General features: G+C 37.8%; 1 protein-coding gene across 3 annotated transcripts in view; it reads right to left on the reverse strand.

Annotated features, from left to right (window-relative positions):
* LOC124155510 (ornithine decarboxylase-like) overlaps positions 1 to 18,476 on the reverse strand; it is a 35,825-nt gene that overhangs the window by 13,662 nt on the left and 3,687 nt on the right. The window contains exons 1-5 of one of the 3 annotated variants that reach the window (XM_046529387.1): positions 7,434 to 7,822; positions 6,881 to 7,116; positions 6,523 to 6,699; positions 5,932 to 6,028; positions 5,765 to 5,841 (exon numbers count right to left, since the gene is read on the reverse strand). In XM_046529387.1, coding sequence (XP_046385343.1) covers positions 5,765 to 5,841; positions 5,932 to 6,028; positions 6,523 to 6,624 — 276 coding nt within the window. In that variant the 5' untranslated portion in view covers positions 6,625 to 6,699; positions 6,881 to 7,116; positions 7,434 to 7,822. Of the gene's footprint in view, positions 1 to 4,043; positions 4,200 to 5,764; positions 5,842 to 5,931; positions 6,029 to 6,522; positions 6,700 to 6,880; positions 7,117 to 7,433; positions 7,823 to 18,476 lie in introns of those variants that run through there. The other 2 variants (XM_046529386.1, XM_046529388.1) reach the window with 2 other exon arrangements.

The following is an 18,476-nucleotide window of genomic DNA, read 5'->3' on the forward strand; positions in this document are numbered from 1 at the left end:
AAGGAAAATTAGTAAACTTATTCCTTTTTTAAGAATATCCATGAAATTAACCTGTAGAGGTTAAGTACACTAAATTATCTTATAATAGTGAAAAATACTGATAAGGGATGCACGGATCCAGGATTTTTTAGGTTCCTGATCCAGACCGAATCCTTGATTTCTAGAGTCGGATCTTTGGACATTGTCCGATCCAAATGCATTGTTAATTGCCTGTTATCAAACAAAGCAATTATTCAAGTTTCTTCTGGGCCCGTACATTCCAAGGAATGCTATTATTTTTGCCATATGGATATTAATATTTTTACTGATTAAAAATAATTTTTATAAGCTTTCAAGTTATTACACACTCAGGATATAAACAGTTATACTTAGTATCTCATAATATGCCAATGGTGCTGAAGTCTATCTCACTGGAAATGGCAGGAGGGGGAATACAGAGGAACTGTTTTGCATATAGATGGGATATAGAGGTCAACTGCGGAGAACTTGAACAGAACGAGACAACCACAGAGAGGAGTTGGGTTAGCAGAAGCACTTAAAGGAGAAGTGGAGGGGAAGGAACAGGGAGTCAGGGGACCAACACGTCCAATCTTGCAACTTAGTAACATCGTTGGCTTCAAGGAGAAGCCAGGCGAGCTATGTGATATATGTATGCAGTTTGTGTTCCCAGTCTATCTCATCTTGTAAGAGTGTGCTCATGTGTGCCATTTGCAGTGCCAAGAATTGGCATGGCCCTGTTGTAACTAGAAAGCTTTGAATCAATCAATTAGAGCTTAAAAAACATAAATACTGTTAGAAATGCATTGTTAAGTCTCATTCTTTTGTGAATCTTGTGCATGTCATCCAATTGCCGAAATCTATTATTAGACACTAAAGGGTCCAATAGGTGATTCACATAACAGTTGCCTCCAGAAAAGGAGTGAATTTGAAGCAGGTAGGCTGAGAGAGGTCAGTCGCTGAGCTGGGGGTGGGATGAATTAAGTTCTCATTTCACTTGATATTTACCATCAAATCAAATTATTTGTGGTCGGTTCGGTCTCATCATCATCATCACTGGTCAACAATCCTAGGATTGGTTTAACACAGCTCTCTACTCAGTTCTCCTATCAGCTAATCTTTTCACACCTACATATTTCTTCTCTTTCACATCCTTCTTCACTTGTTCCTAAGGGATGAAAAAAAAGTCAGAGGCATGGGCCGAGGGAGCTGGTTAGTGGTTTTGTGAAATCTGCAACGAAGTTACTTTTGACGTGGTTCTTATCCTTTGGCGCTGAGCCTTCTCCTTAGGTTGTTCAATCTCTAGCGTAGATTCATTATATGTGCCTGTCGTATTTTGCCTCACAATTATCCACGGCTGAAATTCTGTTACGTAACACCTGCTTTTAAACAGAATGGTTCATGAGTAGGACACGCATCGCAGTGTATTGGAGTATGTGAAGAGATTATGGGAACTCTTTCCATTCTAATGGGACACTGCATTCACTGAAGCATTAATATAAAATTTCTGATCCAGATTCAATGTCTTCCGCGACTTTGGAACTGATGTATTCGGTGAAGAGCAATATCCGCTGATATTTGAATCTGATGAATCCGATCCGACCATCCCCAATTAAAATACAATTTAAACTACATTGTTCAAATTCATTGACACAAATATTACCATGTTTTTCACAGAAAATGTCATCGTTATCCCAATTTCCTAGGTTAAGGAAATATAATAGATATTAATAGAACGAATCAAGCCACCTCTAATTTTGACTGGCAGTACGATGTACATCAATACTTGCTCTGACATGTCACCTAATCTGGGGCAATTGATTGGAACCTAAGTACATTAAAACTGAATTGAATCTGTCCTATATTCCTTCACAAATTTGTCATCATTAAGTTAAATGCAGCCATCTTAAGCCAAATTCACCATCTCAAACAATCTTGCATCACATTAAAAAAAAAAGGAGTTCACTCTACCCTTGCCATATTAATGCAAATAGCATAAGGGTGGAACCAACATGGTGCTTCCAAATGAAATTTTCACATCAATTCATTCTGAGCAGTGCCATGCTCCCATTCCCAGTCAAGAGATATTCCCTCTACGTCAAACTGAAAAAACTTGGGTACTGGGATATGAAAAATCAGAATGAAGTTCCAATGAATTCATTCAACACCATATATAGTACTCTCTCAATTATATGGGCTAATGATGGGGGGAGGCGGCACGAATAATTGGAAAACACGGATTATCCAATCTTTACTTTTATTTCTTGTAATCTTGTATCAGGGGAGTGCCTGGCTATGACTCATGCTATCTCTACTTCCACTTTCCCTGCAGCTTTCACTCCTACTATTCCATTCCTATGCAGTTTGGCCTTCATTGGTAATCAGGGTCCCCACTATAACTAAATTATAAAATTCACTGCTTTTTCCAGGTTTACACTGTCTAAATATCATCAAATTCACGGTTTGTAGATCAAGAATTTTAGGCAGAAATATTGATCACGTAACAATCATCGGCCCGACATTAACTAAAAATGTAACAAACACAACAGATGCCTTGAATGCAAACGCAGCAATGAAAGTGCCATCTCCCATGACGTCACCTGTAGCTAGCAAAATTCAGGTCCGGCTAAAGGGTGTGAGTGGGAAAATGGAGAGAGCAGGGTGGCACGGAAGTGAAGAAGTGCCTGATTTTTAGCAGGGTTAATGTCTTCCAATCGCAGGCTTAAGGTCAATGTGCTGTCATGGCACACGGACCAATTAATAATTGCGCTTTGAATACACGTGTGCAGATGAATGCGTGAACAGTATCTGCACGTGACTCGGCCTTGAAACATGATCGAAATATCGATTTTTCTTTCAATCTGTCTATCGTAGTTCTACAATCAAGTTTGAGAGATTTCTAAGTTTTATGATGAGATTCACGGCTATTTCCAGGTTTTTTCACGGCAGATGAAACTCACGGCTTATTCAAGGTTGAGTGGGATTGTGTAAACAGGCCTGAGTGTGACAAAATCTCCAGTTACCTTGGGCCGTATTCAACTGCATGCGAGGCCACGGCAATAATTGTGCATTTGCGACATAAAATATACAATCGGAGATCATAAGTAACATTTCTCTGAATTTACGAATGATTTACCATTGAAGAATCTTCTAAAATTAGCTGATCGTCATCTACAATGCTGGAGCAGAGGTCCAAGTAAACTTGAAACATTCCGTGTCAGCAAATAGATAAAACAATTCCACTTCAAGAAGGGGATTCTAATGGAAACAATTAGCCCGCAGTAGCATTGTACTTTAAAAAATGCTAATATCTTGGTGCTTTTTCGTCTGATTTTATTTTTTTATAAAGATCATGGAAAACTTCGGAGGACCGTGACCTCATGCATGGGTAATCAGCGACCTGCATAAAACTCAGCCGGATAATCGGGAGTCTGCTGTATTCATGTTTTGATAATTCACATATTGAAATGAAAATTGCATCTCTCAGTAATTCACAGAAATCCTGACTTATTAATTTACTGATCAGAAATATACCAAACACCTGCATATACAAATTCTGCTGTCAACCTTTTGCCCTTGATTATACGCCTTATTTATGGTAGAAGCTAATTAAACACTTTGAACACCTAAAATGTTGATTGTGTTACTGATGATGATAATAACATTGATGAAATTATCACGCATTGAACTAGAGAGACAGACAATATTGTACAAAATAATTATCTTTGAATAACTTTACATAAAAATAGACCCATTAACACAGACTTTATAGAACTCGCCAAAATAATGCAACAGCAAAGAAAAAGTAAGAAATCTGAAAGGCATTACCAAAAGTAACTTTAAGTTGTCTCCATTATAAACATAAAATAGCTCCTAATATTACATAAACCAATTTCATGACTATGATTACAAAGGAGAAGTACATCTCTAAATTTAATTCAATAGCCAGTCACCTCATTACTACATCATTAATCAATTCACATGCTATTCATCTGAATCTCTATTACAGTAACCCAAATCTCAGCATTACATTATGAATAACTCACCCAAGATACTTTAATTTTTAAAATTAAAGAAAATTGCCATAGGATGCTGGGTCTTCCATATATTTCATGGAACATAAAAGCATAGCCTTTTCTACTCGCAGCACTCATACAGTACACTTTTGGTCCTCAACTACGAAACAGGAAGCTTTCACATGCATACAGTTCCAATCATATGTCACTGATCCTAGAGTTGCAGCATCCTTGGTGAACAAGCAATTAACTGAATTAGTGAAATGTGCTCCAAAATTGGGTTAACTCTTTACTAAAGAACTGATATAGAACCTAAATCAATCAAGCAACTGCAGATTAGTAAGGGTGACTAATAAAATTAAAAAAATAGGTTATTATCAACAAAAATTGAGAATTATATCTAAATTAAAACTATCAGCTATGCCTATGCATAGAAATTTTATCAAACATCCTTTACCAGCAGCAAGTGCCAATACAAATATATTCAACTTTTCTTCTAACATTTAAGGTTGAAACTAGAGCTACCTTGTATGATGCATTCCTCCTTAATTCATAACAAGAACACTTAAAAATAACTGTTGTAAAACGTACTGATCACAATATAAAAAAACATTAATTCATAATCCACAATGAAATATGAATAACAAGCACTTATAAATGAAACAAGGTAATGATTTAAGATGCCCAAACCTTTCGTCTTACCAGGGAAATTTTATGAACTAAAGTTAAACAAGAAAGATAAATAAATGGATCATTCCACCCAAATTGACCAAGTATTTGCTACTTGGGTCAACAATATCAATTAAATTCGGCAAATAGAATTAAACCACCATCCAAATAGGTGTATTGATTTTGTAAATGAATAAAATACATTCCTACTTAAAACACACTAAGGGAAAAAACTGCTGAGAAAGGAAATGAATGCAAGCTAAAAAAAAAAACTAGCATATCTCGTTCAAATTATTTCTTAATTTATATTCAAACAATATATTCTAAGGAAAAGTCACCATATTTGGCAATGAGGAAAGCATGTGTGTTTTCAATACAATATTTTTCAGCAAGATGTAGACAACATGCGTGATGATGCAGTTTCAGTAATTAGGATGTGGCAGGAGGATTTGGTATGGCATAAGTGAATATTCAAGACTTGGGGAGAAGAGGAAAGTCAACAAACTACAATAATTCGGGATTGTATGTCATTCGACAGAACTGAAATAAATTTTTTCCTCATTCAAAAGCAAGGAGAAAGAGTAAAACAGCATTTGGAGAAGATTACTTCTCATTCCAGGCACAGGAATGAAAATAGAGGGTTCAATACATCATCTTAAAGTATCCTCATAATATAATTCTGAGACCTAAGACATAAAGGTAAAGATATAAATTTAAGTATAAATATAAAAATTAAACATATAAAATTATCTCCATCAAATGAAGATACATAAAGATATAACTCAACAAAGATCCCAGTCCCCTCAAACAAACACAATGAAAGATATGGACGGACAGAAAAATAAGTTACTACCCATTAATTCATTTTCAAATTCATATACATCTACTTAAGTTCAGACTTGTCACAGAGATTAATCTACAATACTACTAGTAGAGAAGACTAAATGGTCTAAATATGCTAATTACACGGAAATAAATGAATTATGAATCATTTACAACCTCCAAAGGTCTACATTCTTATAGTAACAACAATACTTTTGTATTATACATAATTCAGGGCTAATTTTATAAAATTGATTTACCTTTGAAGCACAGTCAAAGCCAATTCCAAGAGCAGCAAGCACTTGAAGAACAAGTGGGTTATCATTGCATTTCACAGCTGAAACAAAAATTACAGACAGATTAGTATCATAAATTAGATCCTTGATAGTCCCTCCACTAGAATTTCATCTACGCAAAATGGAATTACCGTAGTGAGGGTACACACGAGGAAGTTTTTGTTTCCACACTTCATACTTCTTCACAATGTCATCCATATCACAGACATAGAACGCATCCTCTTGAACCTAAAAGGATTATAAAAGAATGTGAAGTAAGGTTACATTTTCTAGGCACTGATAAAGTACAGTAGCCAGGTGGGCAATGTCTAACTGCGAAGCATAATTTAGATATGCTAAACCAAAAATGAAGTAAGGTAGAGATATTAAAGATAAAATAAAAAATGCATACATCAATAAAATTGTAGGAGGAATACCATATTGGAACTACTTCTACCACAAGTTTATTTTCTAAAATGGTGTCATTCACCGTGGCCTAAAATCTTAATTCACCAAAGTAATTCAGAAGTATTTCAAATTTTAAATTAATGAACACAATATAATTGGTGAAAGAACCCATTAATTTTCCTTTAATATATCTTTGGATAGAAAGCATATTTGTTAGCCTGTGAGAAAAAAATATTGAAATTTCACAAAAAAAAGAATTAAAATTAACAAAATCCTCACTGCAGTAAAAAAGTCAATACTGACCCCTACATGTAGAGCTTCAACAAATAACATACCCCAGAATCTGCAATGCTTCGGATGACATTCCAAACATCAGTTCCAGGGTCCAATACATGGATCCTTGGCTCTTCCTCCAACTGCTTGCCAATGAGCTGCATATTGGTCAATTTCGATCAAACTATGACTGAAGGCCAATATTTATAGCAAATGGAATTTTAAAATGCTAGTGCGAGCTGAAAATAAAATATATCATAGCTTTTCAGAATTCTTCAAATTAGAAATAGTTCAGTAAGATGTAACACTTCTCATTGAAATACACATATAAACTACAAATTATACATCACTGTTTCCCATGAAAGTCAACTTAGTTTGAAAATATAATAAACTACCTTGAACAATTTATGTGATTATTACCTGTTTATGTATTGTTATACTTGACTAGGCACAACAGAGGATCCTCTTTGCAGTAAAAATGATCAGCACCAACATCAAAGGGAGCAAGGGTATCTATGAACAACACTACAACACAGATGTCAGCGGATGCGCAGGGTGAGCCAAGGGGGCTCCCCGTTCAGCACCAGCCTCCAATTGGTCTCGTAAAGTGCAAAACCAGCCGAAGGGCTCTCCAGAAGGCGCCCCGAGATGCTACCCTGGAAATAAAAAATTTAAAATATTGCAGAATTTTAAAATTTCAGCATGATAATAAATTGACATTTTAACTTGGAAACATTTTCCACTTTTACAAAGAAAATAATTCACATATCTAATTCATCTCACAAATTACAAAAAATACTTATGCCAATAGATGTAAAGTACATCAACAAAAGAAATGTCTTAAATAATCTTGGAAATAACAAAATGTCTATTCATTAGAAGGAGTTGAAAAATACGTCTATTATCCAAATTTCCTCATTCAAGAAAGAACTATGGATCTCAAAGCTGACGCAAATGAAGATTATTTCATTACCTTGTTTCTGCATCTTTTTTAAGTCAGCGTTTAGTATGTTCCCGGGAAAGAACGATAGATATGGAAAGTTACAACACGAAGTTGTCTTATCAATACGCTACACGAAGAGGTAAATAAGTTAAGAAAAGAAAATGCTTAGCAGACTAAGACTTGCACGAGGCGAACTTGAGTGGGAAATTAATTCCCACTCGATCGCACTTTCATCCAAAAGTAGACTCGCGGTGAACGTGTAGAATGAACTACAGCCTAAATCGCACGGAGAGCAAGAGATGGTGAGAGAGATCTATAATGGTGACACGTTCTCAACGACGAAGAAATATGACGACGAAGTAGGAAATCAAGACGATCCTCGACTTGGACTTCGGACTCCGCGTAAGCTCTAAGCTGATCTAAACACCACACGAAGCGAACCAATACGAATTCCCCCCTAAGGCCAACGCCACCAACGGCGAGTTACTGAAGTATATCCACTGCGCGCTTGACTCAAAACCGCCAGACACGACAACGGGAGGGAAAGGAAGGTCAAAGTGAGAGCCACGGTCTTGTTTTCAAGCCTTGTCCATTTACGATAATAAGAATGAATCGAAACGGACGAGGTAGGGCATAAAAAAAACTGGGTTCCACCGGGTGCGAAGATGAGAAAACGAAACTCAGGTAGAGGATGACTGCAAAATAACTGGCCGCGAAAGAGAAAAAATCCGGTTATTACCGGCCACGGAGAATTCGACTGGCGTCGCTTTTCATTCTCTCCCTCTCAATGACTCACAAGTCACTCCCATCATTGGAGTCAAATATCTAGTTCGACAAATAAAAGTTAAACAGAACCTCCGCGACAATTGGCAGCAGGGAATAAAGGTGCTATTTCTAAATATTTAATCACTCTAAAAAGTGTTAACTCTCAATAAAACTAATGACTGATTTCTAAGACATACACGGCAATTGGTTGGACGATAAAAGATTATCTACATAGATCATAACCTATCCCGCTCTTCAATGGATATTATCACCACTAGAGCTACTAGGAGCGAAAATTCTTTTAAAATCAACGAGAATAAAAAACATGAAAATAAAGAGTTAAATTAAAATTTTCGATTAGCACCAGCTACTTTCAGTTGTTTTCTACGAAAACCTTTTGATATACTCTACAGCATAGCCTTGGATAGTTTGGAGTCAAAAATTAAAAAAAAACACACACACAAAGCTTCCCTAAAATGACGATAAAAATAAACGAAATTAACGCGAAAACAAATCACTTGCGACACATGTAAAATATTGGCTGATCTTTTCGATTAAAAAACACTAAGACGTCAAAAATACTGTTAGACAAACCTCTGCTTTAAGCTCATAAGGTGCTCTACACTGTGCGTCCCAACGAATACCTACGCCGCAACCCAGCTATATCACTTCGGATCATAGAAAAATTGCAAATAAATTCAGAAGTGTTTCCGTCGATTTTATTTTTTGTTTCGGGGTATACTGTAGGACTAGATAGTGTTTAAGCATTTTCGTTATTTTACAACAAAATATGCGTTTTCAAAATACGCAAAGGCCACTTTATTAATCTACATTAATGTTTGCAACATATTGTGGAAGATGAATGTTGTAGACGAAGTAGTTTTCCCTAGGTTGAGTTACAAAGTACATGAAGTTGACAAAACGGCTAATTTTATGGTGCGCGTAGTCATTTATTGCACTCGCGTGTCTACATTTTTTAATTTTTTATAAAATAAAAAATAAATTAGAATCAAGAATAAAATTTCCTTTAAAGTGACATATTATTCATTAGTATAGCATGCACTAAAGTCCAGATATAAGTTTGCTAAGTACAGCGGCACATCATTTTGACGCCGACAGTAATGTTAGTTTTGAACCATTATCGGTAGTTTCACAAAAGCTAATTTATGAAGTTCAGTCTGGATATAATGTATAGCTGACAGAAATAATCAGTAAAATTAGTGTAGGCTTATAACACTTACTACTTCTTCAACATTCTAACTAGCATTTTTCGATCAGTATTTTTTCTATAAATTATTCAACAGGGATGGATTTTCATTGACGTTCATCGAAAGCTCTCGGAAGTAAACATCGAATGAGGATTTTGCACACTAACAGAAAATGAAGGTTCATAAATTTATATCTTATTAAAGGATAAAAAATTCTACAATATCCAATTTTTCCAGGGAACATACGAGTCCAATGCTTTGCGATTATACCAATTATAACGGCCAACGTAGTGACTAGGATATTTTCACAAGTGGCGTTTGATAGATTACCCCGGCCAGCCCTCTTCCCGTACCTCATTTTTTTCAGTCTATAAACCATTTCCTATGACTATATCCACGAACCCATTTAACTTCTCTTCCAAAATTCATAAAGCAAGAAACGGATTTTATATTTATTCTCACTTTAGAAAACAAGGGGCACCAATAAATACGTAGAACCGTTAGGTTACAATAAGTTCGAAGAGTAAGAACATCCATCGAAATTCCAAAATATTAGGCCAGGTTCAAATGGCTTTCTAACCTACTAAAAGAAAACTTTAAAAGAGTGTCAACATTTTCGGCATCGAGAGTGACACATAGTCCGGGAAAACATTTTTACGACACTTAGCATCAGCTGGTTGTCGCACGTGACGATTTAAAGGGCAATATTTCGAAGGTGAAAGTAAAAATTTTATTCTAAACCCGGAGCACTGTCACAAGGTAGGCAATACTACCGCAACGCTGCCCCAGGCGAGAGAAAACATTAGCAAGTGTGAGAGCTCACAAACGCAATGAGCATCCTAAATATCAACTGCTAGAAATTTTAGCGCTGGTAAAATCGTTCAGGAGTTACAAGAACAATGCTTCAATAGCATCGAGAATGTCACCCTACCCCGATAAAATTGACTTCCTAAAAATCATGCCAACATAAATAAGGAGTTATTATTAAAAATTTGAAAAGCATGAATGCCGAGCTCTCAAAGGTCTCGCTTGCCGTACATCGGGATGAAAGGAAATTGGACCGGATTGGATATTTTGGAACTGGAAGTTCGGGATGGTTTAACTAAGGATAATACTGACATGATAAAGATGCTATTTTATTGTTGTCAACGAGAAAGTTTTCCTCAAGAGGCCTGGGGCTGGAGTATTTTGGGATTCGAGTAATGACAAGCAAATGACAACCGTACTTGAACTGAGTAAGCCTTTGAAGAGAAAAACAGCTGAGTGCAACCCCTTTAGAAATGGCATGTTTTTCCAGTGAAAGCAGACGGCGAGCATTTTTCGGATTTCCCAGTGGATAGAGTAAATGAGAAATGGAGAGAGAGAGAACTCTACACGTAACTCTGTTTCTGACATTCGAACAAACGTCAGCTCCTTAATAACACGGCGTGAATTTTCCATATTCATCATTCAATAAAAATAACAAGGAAATTTGTAAATAAATAGACCAATGGCATACTTCCCAAGGAAATCCGTTCTGGCTTCATAAGCCTCTCTCTTGACAAATTGTGGAAACAGTCTCCGAGGCATGGAATTTCCAAAAACGCATTCCCATACTATAAACCCCTATCTAGCAACACCACCGTCATCATGCACAAAATAATTCACAATAATTTCCGAGTCCTAAAATTTTCAACGTGTATTACATACAACAAGGGGTATCAAAGTTACTATCTTATAATCAGGTGACGACAGCCTTCGCCTCATAATAACGAATAAAGTTAACGAAGAAGAAAATTTAACTTCGATGGAAACTTTCACACTGCACCAGAAACAGCTCAGAACACGTCAGGAGCGGATTAAGGCAGCTGTAGGCTTCGAGCGCATACATATCTCTTAGCAATTGAGGATGTCGGTCCCAACAACGTCATACCTTTTATATTTTCATCCGAGGAACCCTTCAAGACATAATTTTAAGACAGTTATTGTATTCTGTGCGCGAATCACGAGGCAAGTGAATGGTCCGAGGCAAACTCCATCATGAACAAGTGTTGCTGCTGGGACCAATATTTTACCTCGGCAACGCATCTACCGGTTATATGATAGATGGGGGACTGTAGGAAAGGGCAAATATCTACTTTCGGAAGGATAAGCAACACATCTTGACAAAGCGTAAGCTCGGCCGGATATTCTTCACACATACGTGCATGCCACCAACTATAAGTTTCAAGAAAAAACTCCGTTTTCAATGGTATCAATTTTTTTCTAATTTCTCGGGACATCCACTCGTCGCTTCCCCCTATCAATACCTTTCAGTTATTTTTATGCAAGGTATAGTGGGATATTCATGCTCAACATCGTTTCGTGTTGATCACTTAACAATACCGTTCCCCCAGGAAAAAAAAACCTGAAAATATGAGGGGATGAGGAGCAGTGCTGAAGCCCCATCAGTCCTCCCTTGATATGATGCTGACTTACGTTCCTGAAATGCCATATTTAATCAATGGTGCAACTTACAAGCGGACGGTTTGTTTCAGCGAGGAAAAATCTTGACTACTGGTGAGAGCACGGGTAATACCTCAAACGGTGCTAATAGGCAGCTACAGCTCAAGTAGGACTAGAGGAGCAACCGTAAAATCCTCTATGTACAGATCGGAATGGGTCGGAATACAGGAACTTTGATTCTCATCTGTTGGAAATTAGTACGCCTGTTCGCCTGTTTTTTTTACGTCCTTTTGTGGATATCATGAAAATTTTCTATAAAACGTTCTTTGGGCTACTACTATTACGTACTATAAGCTTAGTACCGTAAATTTCGATATAACAATTATTCGAGTTATCAAGTAATCGATACTGATGGCTAATGAAGCGTTTTATGTATTTTATTCAATACATTAGCACGTCGTTTAAAGAAACACGTCGATCGGAATATTCTTTGATTAGTCTGGCACCATTTTTCTGGTTATTTGTCCCCTAAGATACAATACTGCATTAATATTTTTAATGAGAATTGACCCATGATATGAGCCGTGCAAACATAAGTAACTGTTCATGTTTCTCTGCCTAAGGTAACTGTAGGAAGCGACGAAAATCTTTTTTCTGGTACATAATTATTGCGTAAAATTCCGTCTTAAATAATACTTATACGTTCCCTAATGCATATATATTTAAAATGAAATTGAATTGGCACATATGATGTGGTGTACGAGAAGACATATTAGTTTAACCTCATTGAAGTATGCCATAAGAATATCAATGAAAGCGCAATTCCCGCGTTCCGGTTAAGCTATGGTACAACAGTGCCATGGCTAGGGCCGTCAAAATAAAAGTGAGGGGGCAATGTGCTCCAGGCTGTACATCTCGGAGGATACGGAGCAACTAATGACCGTTTCACCTCTGGATTTGATGGAAAAACTGGAGCGATGCTTTGTTTTCTCATATTTTTCTCGGATTTTCCCGAACTCGTTTCAAAAATGACCTCAGAGCACAGAAAAGACACCCAATTTTCTTTCGTCTAAGCAGAGACCTTCGGAGCTACTTTAGGGACGGCTCCATCACCCTTGTCCTCGATCGCAAGAGCCGAAGTTCGCCACGAGCAGACGTTTCTCTCCCTTCCCTCACACCATCGCCATCGGCTTGTAACTAGAAAACTAACCTTCGATCCCGACATTTCCACACAAGGCGACAAATTCCGAAAACGTCAAACATCCGCCGATGAAACATCCAACTTAGCTAAGCCGCTAGCCAGTAATAGCACAGATTTTCGAAATGCACAAAACAAACACGACGGCGAAGAATTGAAAGTTTTCATATAGGAACAGAGTGTGCACACAAGAATTTCCGGAAACGAAATGGGACGAGCAACGTAACTGAGATGTTGCATGAACTGAGTTTTACGTGAATTTTTTAAACCTCCCTTAAAAATGTTAGTAGATAGCTGTAGCTTAAATAATACCCGAGGGAGAAAACAAACTAATAAAATTAGTTTTGTTCACATAAACACTGAATTATGGGTGTCCATGTCTTTAAAATACACTGATATCTCAAACCAAAGAATATTTTTTAAAATCGAATTCGTAAGCACTAAAACTTTTTCCCTGCCTGTCTCTCGCCTCCTTCAGATACAAACCAAAATATTTTTCTCCACCTCTCCTCTTTGACATGCAACGTTTGCCTTTATGCATGAGTCTTCCAATTTGAAAACAAGAATAAACTCGATTATATAGTAAGCTTACATAGGATAAGTAGTCTGGGAATTTGAAATACCTAATGCGCCGTTCCGGAAGTTCAACGCTCCAATGATGCCTTGTTCATTGAGGTTTATTCTCAATGTCTTCTGCGTTTGTCTTATTGCGTTACATAGTTATGCCGGATTCCACGACTGCTCTTTTTAGTGTTTTTATTTTGATCTTTCATTCGAAATGTCATTGACTGATCTTTTTGATACATGAAAATTTTACTTGAACCCGCTTCTCAAATATTCAATATTGTTATCTGGCGTAGATTTTTAAACGACCCTCTACATTAAGTCGATACGTAGTTTAAGCACCACCGGATGAACGATATCAACTTCATCTACGGATATACTTAGAAGAAGAAAAAAAAAACAAGGAAAAGGGATAAAACATGATCTCATCAGAGGTTAGTTTTGAGAAGGTATGAAGATAAATGAAAGTCAAGTGATAAAGCTCCAATATTACTTAGATATCTTGATATCTAAATGGATACCTAAATTCAAGAGAAAATTGACTAAAGAAGAACTCTTCCTAAAAACAATAAAATTCGGCCGATGAATGAATGATTAAGTAGAGGTAGGTATGCAAATTGGTTAGTTGACAACTGAAACTAAAGGATTACCTAAATAAAAGAAACTATGAAAAATTAGCTACTTTATTACGCATGCAGAACTATATAAATTATGAGTGTTTAATATACACCGATACAATCAATAGCTTCAGGCGTTAGCTAGTGAAATTGCTACGTATCCAATAAAATAGCCTTTTTAATTTCACATAAATATATGATATAGGCATAGCTGTTTTATTTAATATACACCAATACATCCTACTGAAGAGTATATTTCCATCTAATACTGGTATTGTGTATTTTATTACACCGAGTCCGACACCCGGGTGAGTTTGAAACAAATATGAGATGAAACGTCGAAAATTTAACATATTTAGCCACCGATGCACGTTATCTTAAAGAAGCTATATCTCACATAGCAGTTTCCTCAAATGCACTGGCTGCTTCAGCCTTTACCGATCCAATTTTGGTCGACCACATCTTAACGAGTGAAATAATATCATTCGGACACCAGCTGCGATACACAGGTGGGTCAAGGGCATTGATATGGAGGACTTCCCGTCTGGCGCTATTTTTTTTTCCGACGCAAGCGATGACATCACTCAGCCATTCAACAAGCGACACTCAAGGTTTACTTTAGAAAAGATTCACACGGGGAAACAGCGGTCTGCGGGCCTCTCTATAGAGGGCCATCTGCGGCCTACTACTGATTCTTTTGTTGCCCGTCATGACAGCCGGAAAAATTCGTCTAGAACCGGGATTTCCTATTCTTGCCGAGTATTCGTCTTGCATTCTCCTGTGGGATGGTGGCATCAATACGCTTGCGCAAAGAATATCTGGTATGCATTTATTGCTTTTCATTATATAATTATTTTTAAAACTGAACAATCAACTATTGAATGCAAACATTTTAAAGGTATTTTCTCCTCTTACTTTTGTTTCAACTTAGCTGGCCACAGGTGGAAACAGTTACCCAACCCGGAGGAATACAGTTAGGAGAATAAGCCCGATTAATCGCTAGTTAATTACGAAAATCTCATTCCGCTTTCGGGATCTCGATCAGCATTGGAGCTATGAAATAGGCCGCATTTTTGAAAATTTCCCACAAACCGAATTTCGTTCCGCTCATCATCATCTCACTAGCAAGTCTGAAAGATTTGAAGTATTTTATTCCAGTCCTTTAAGAGTACAGGAAGCCATTGAGGTCCTAAATCACATGATAGGAACATCCTCAAATACAGGATACTACTCTAGTTCTGCAGGATGGACAACGCTTTACTGTGGGGAGGCACGGAGGGATTACAGGGATAAGCATTCGAGAAGGGCACTCTCATGTGCTAGTGTTGAGAAATCGACCCTTAAGGCGGAGGAACCATTAGTCGATGGCCAATGGCATAGACGGCTGAAGGCATAGTCGATGAAAAAAACAGAGGCCATTATCACAAATGGGTCAGAAAAGGCCTGCTGAGTTTTGGAAATCTGGGAGGAAGGGAAATATTCGACTAGAGACAGTTCGCCACGATTTCCATGCTATCACTATCAGGATACGAGAGGCAGGCAAAACAAGTGATGCTTTGATAGAAAAATACCGGTCAGTCGGATTAGCTCTCCTCTCTTGCTTCAAGACAGCAAAATAATGACACGGAATAACTACGGTGGGCTCTTAAGGAGAATAAGAAATTGAGGCAGGTGTTACCAAATAGGGTAGTTTCCTCCAACAGAGAAAACGAAAGGCATTGATAGCGATTCGTTACCCAACATTAGTGTATTCATAATATACAAATTATTTGGTTTTATAAATTCCAGTTTAGACGAATGTTAATGGTCCATTTTAAACTCATTTGAAAAAGGCCAGATTGGCGCCCATGCGATGCCACTCCATGTGACGTCTCAGGGACCTGAATGCTATGCGAGTAGATACGAGTTTTACATCTACCAATGCATGCATGAGGCACAGAGCTCAGGGAAACATCTCTTAATAATCACCTATTAAAATTGCCAAATGTCGGAAAGTTTCCTTCGTTTCATAGGGTATTAATAATCCTTATTTAAGCCAAGCGCTACCTGCTAGCAGGGTACTCTACGCTACCGCCATGCCCGGCAGCAAGCAGCCTGCATCGTAGCGGCGTTCATAGCCTCGCACCCAGGCGGCCTCACACAGCAGCAGCCAGACGTCACACGGGCTTTTCCCAGCATTCATACTTACTGTTAGCCGTCGCGTTTTAGCGGGCTGGAAAACTTTCACTTTTCATTTAACCGCGAAAAGTAGATATCGTCATTTAAAAATCTAAAAGCGTGAAATATGTACTCCAGGAGTAATAATCTTTCGATTAGGTAATAAAAATAATAGGAAATCGCCCTATTCTAATGTCGGGTGTGACAGTGGAAATGGGAGGATCCATAGCATAGTTTCGCGAAAAAAAATATTCTGTGGAACTTCGGTCCATCACAGCGATTGCAAAAGACTTTGTCAAGAAAGGGAGAAGAGCAATTAAACTTGATTCATCGGAACTTTCAGATACCGATTATAGTGGTTTAAAAACTAAATTCATTCCATTAGCTCGCCAAAATTCCAGGGCGTAAAAATGGTTTAATCGGTAGTGCAAAGTCCGCATGTAATCAAACGCTTGTATACACATTTCAGCCTATTATATCAGTCGAGAGGAAGCTCCTCATCCGTGTAGAGGAAAAATATAAATTTCCGAGAAATACATAGTCTTAAATCCTATAATATTCGTCGCGTATCGTTATTTTCAACGTTAATATAAATTAAATTAATTCTAATGGAGGAATATTTCGGTAAATTGCCTTTCCCAAAAACTAGCACTAAATGCGTACTTCTGGTCTATTCATGGGGCCCCCATAAGGATGAACGGGTCACTGCGAACTTGAAACCAGGGGGACAAGTAAGAGAGTGGATATGATTTCCCCCAAGAACTACAGTACTTAACGAGTTCTTTCGTACGGGGAAAGATTTTATGCGAAAATTTTCTGATTGGATACTATTGGACCAAATTGCAGTCAATCGCTTCCAGAGAAACGATAAATATAACTACTCGCGCATTTCCCATTCCCGGTTCCCAGGAAAAAAAAATATTTTTTACGGTAATAGGCAGCGTGCCTATAGGAATGTCCATAGCCCTACAATCCGTCTTTACTATATTTAACGAAAATATCTTCGACTGATCCTGGAATACGAAGCAGGAAATAAAAGAGTGGGAATTTCCTATTCATAGAAAGCGCCCATTTGGCACATCTCTTGTGCTTCAATCACATTTATAGAATCACCACTGCGATTAATCATCACCTGTATATGAATACTTTTCAACTAATTGAACATCACCAATTCATCTCACTTATCCCTCTTAATACTTATTTATCTCCGATTTCCAAAGACCAATCTTTCAGCATTCTTCTCAACTCTGGGCCAAACTGCCGCGGTTTCAGTGATTAAGTACCAATTGATTCGAGGATGTGTATGCTTTGAAGGAATCGCGGCGATCTGTGTACATATTTTTGAAATTCAGGAGCATCATAGAACCCCCACTCAAAGACATCACACAATTCTATTAACTCTCACTGTCACGGTTATTCTGGCGGCGCTAGGTCGAGAGTGTAGAGAGATAGAGGTATTTGCTCTGCTGGTTCATTCGCCCGCTCTTCATTGAGCCTTCGGCATACCATAGCTGAACTAGTCTCGAGATAATTATGCTTGAAAGAGGTACGTGGGCGAGGCTTGAGAAAAGAATGCGTCCGCAAGGGTCGCTCGTTGGCGGGCTTACGATCTATCTGGTAATGGAAGCAGCAGGTGAGAAAGGAATTCGCTTAGAATGATACCATGAAATCAAGGAGGCTCTTAGGGAAAAGGCAGAGTTTATAGCCGATGACTGAATTCGGCTTGTAAACCCTCCCCAATTATAGTTCGACGAAACTTTAGCACCAACAAATGCCGGCGGCCAGGAGCGGCTCTCCTCTCGTCGGAATTTCCCTCGGAGAGACAGTGAACGTGACGTCACTCCGTGGAGAGGGTTGCGTTTTTACACATTTTGATCTCGGTCTACTTAATATCTCGACTCTGAGTCATAATGTCACGTTGCATTTCACATAATTAATTTTATCATGACAATCTTATAGTCTACCAAAAGTTTCTTGACTTCAGGACGCTACACTTATTGATCCCCGTTAGCATACTGATGATCAAAAATAAGTTTAACTGATAACAGAAAAGGGACAATCGATACCTTAAAAGTCGCAAGACATGATGATGCGTACACGATGTGGATTGTGGTGAAGAGGAAAATTTTAACGACGGCAG

This window comes from Ischnura elegans, chromosome 3, assembly GCF_921293095.1.
Source record: "Ischnura elegans chromosome 3, ioIscEleg1.1, whole genome shotgun sequence".
Taxonomy (NCBI): domain Eukaryota; kingdom Metazoa; phylum Arthropoda; class Insecta; order Odonata; family Coenagrionidae; genus Ischnura; species Ischnura elegans.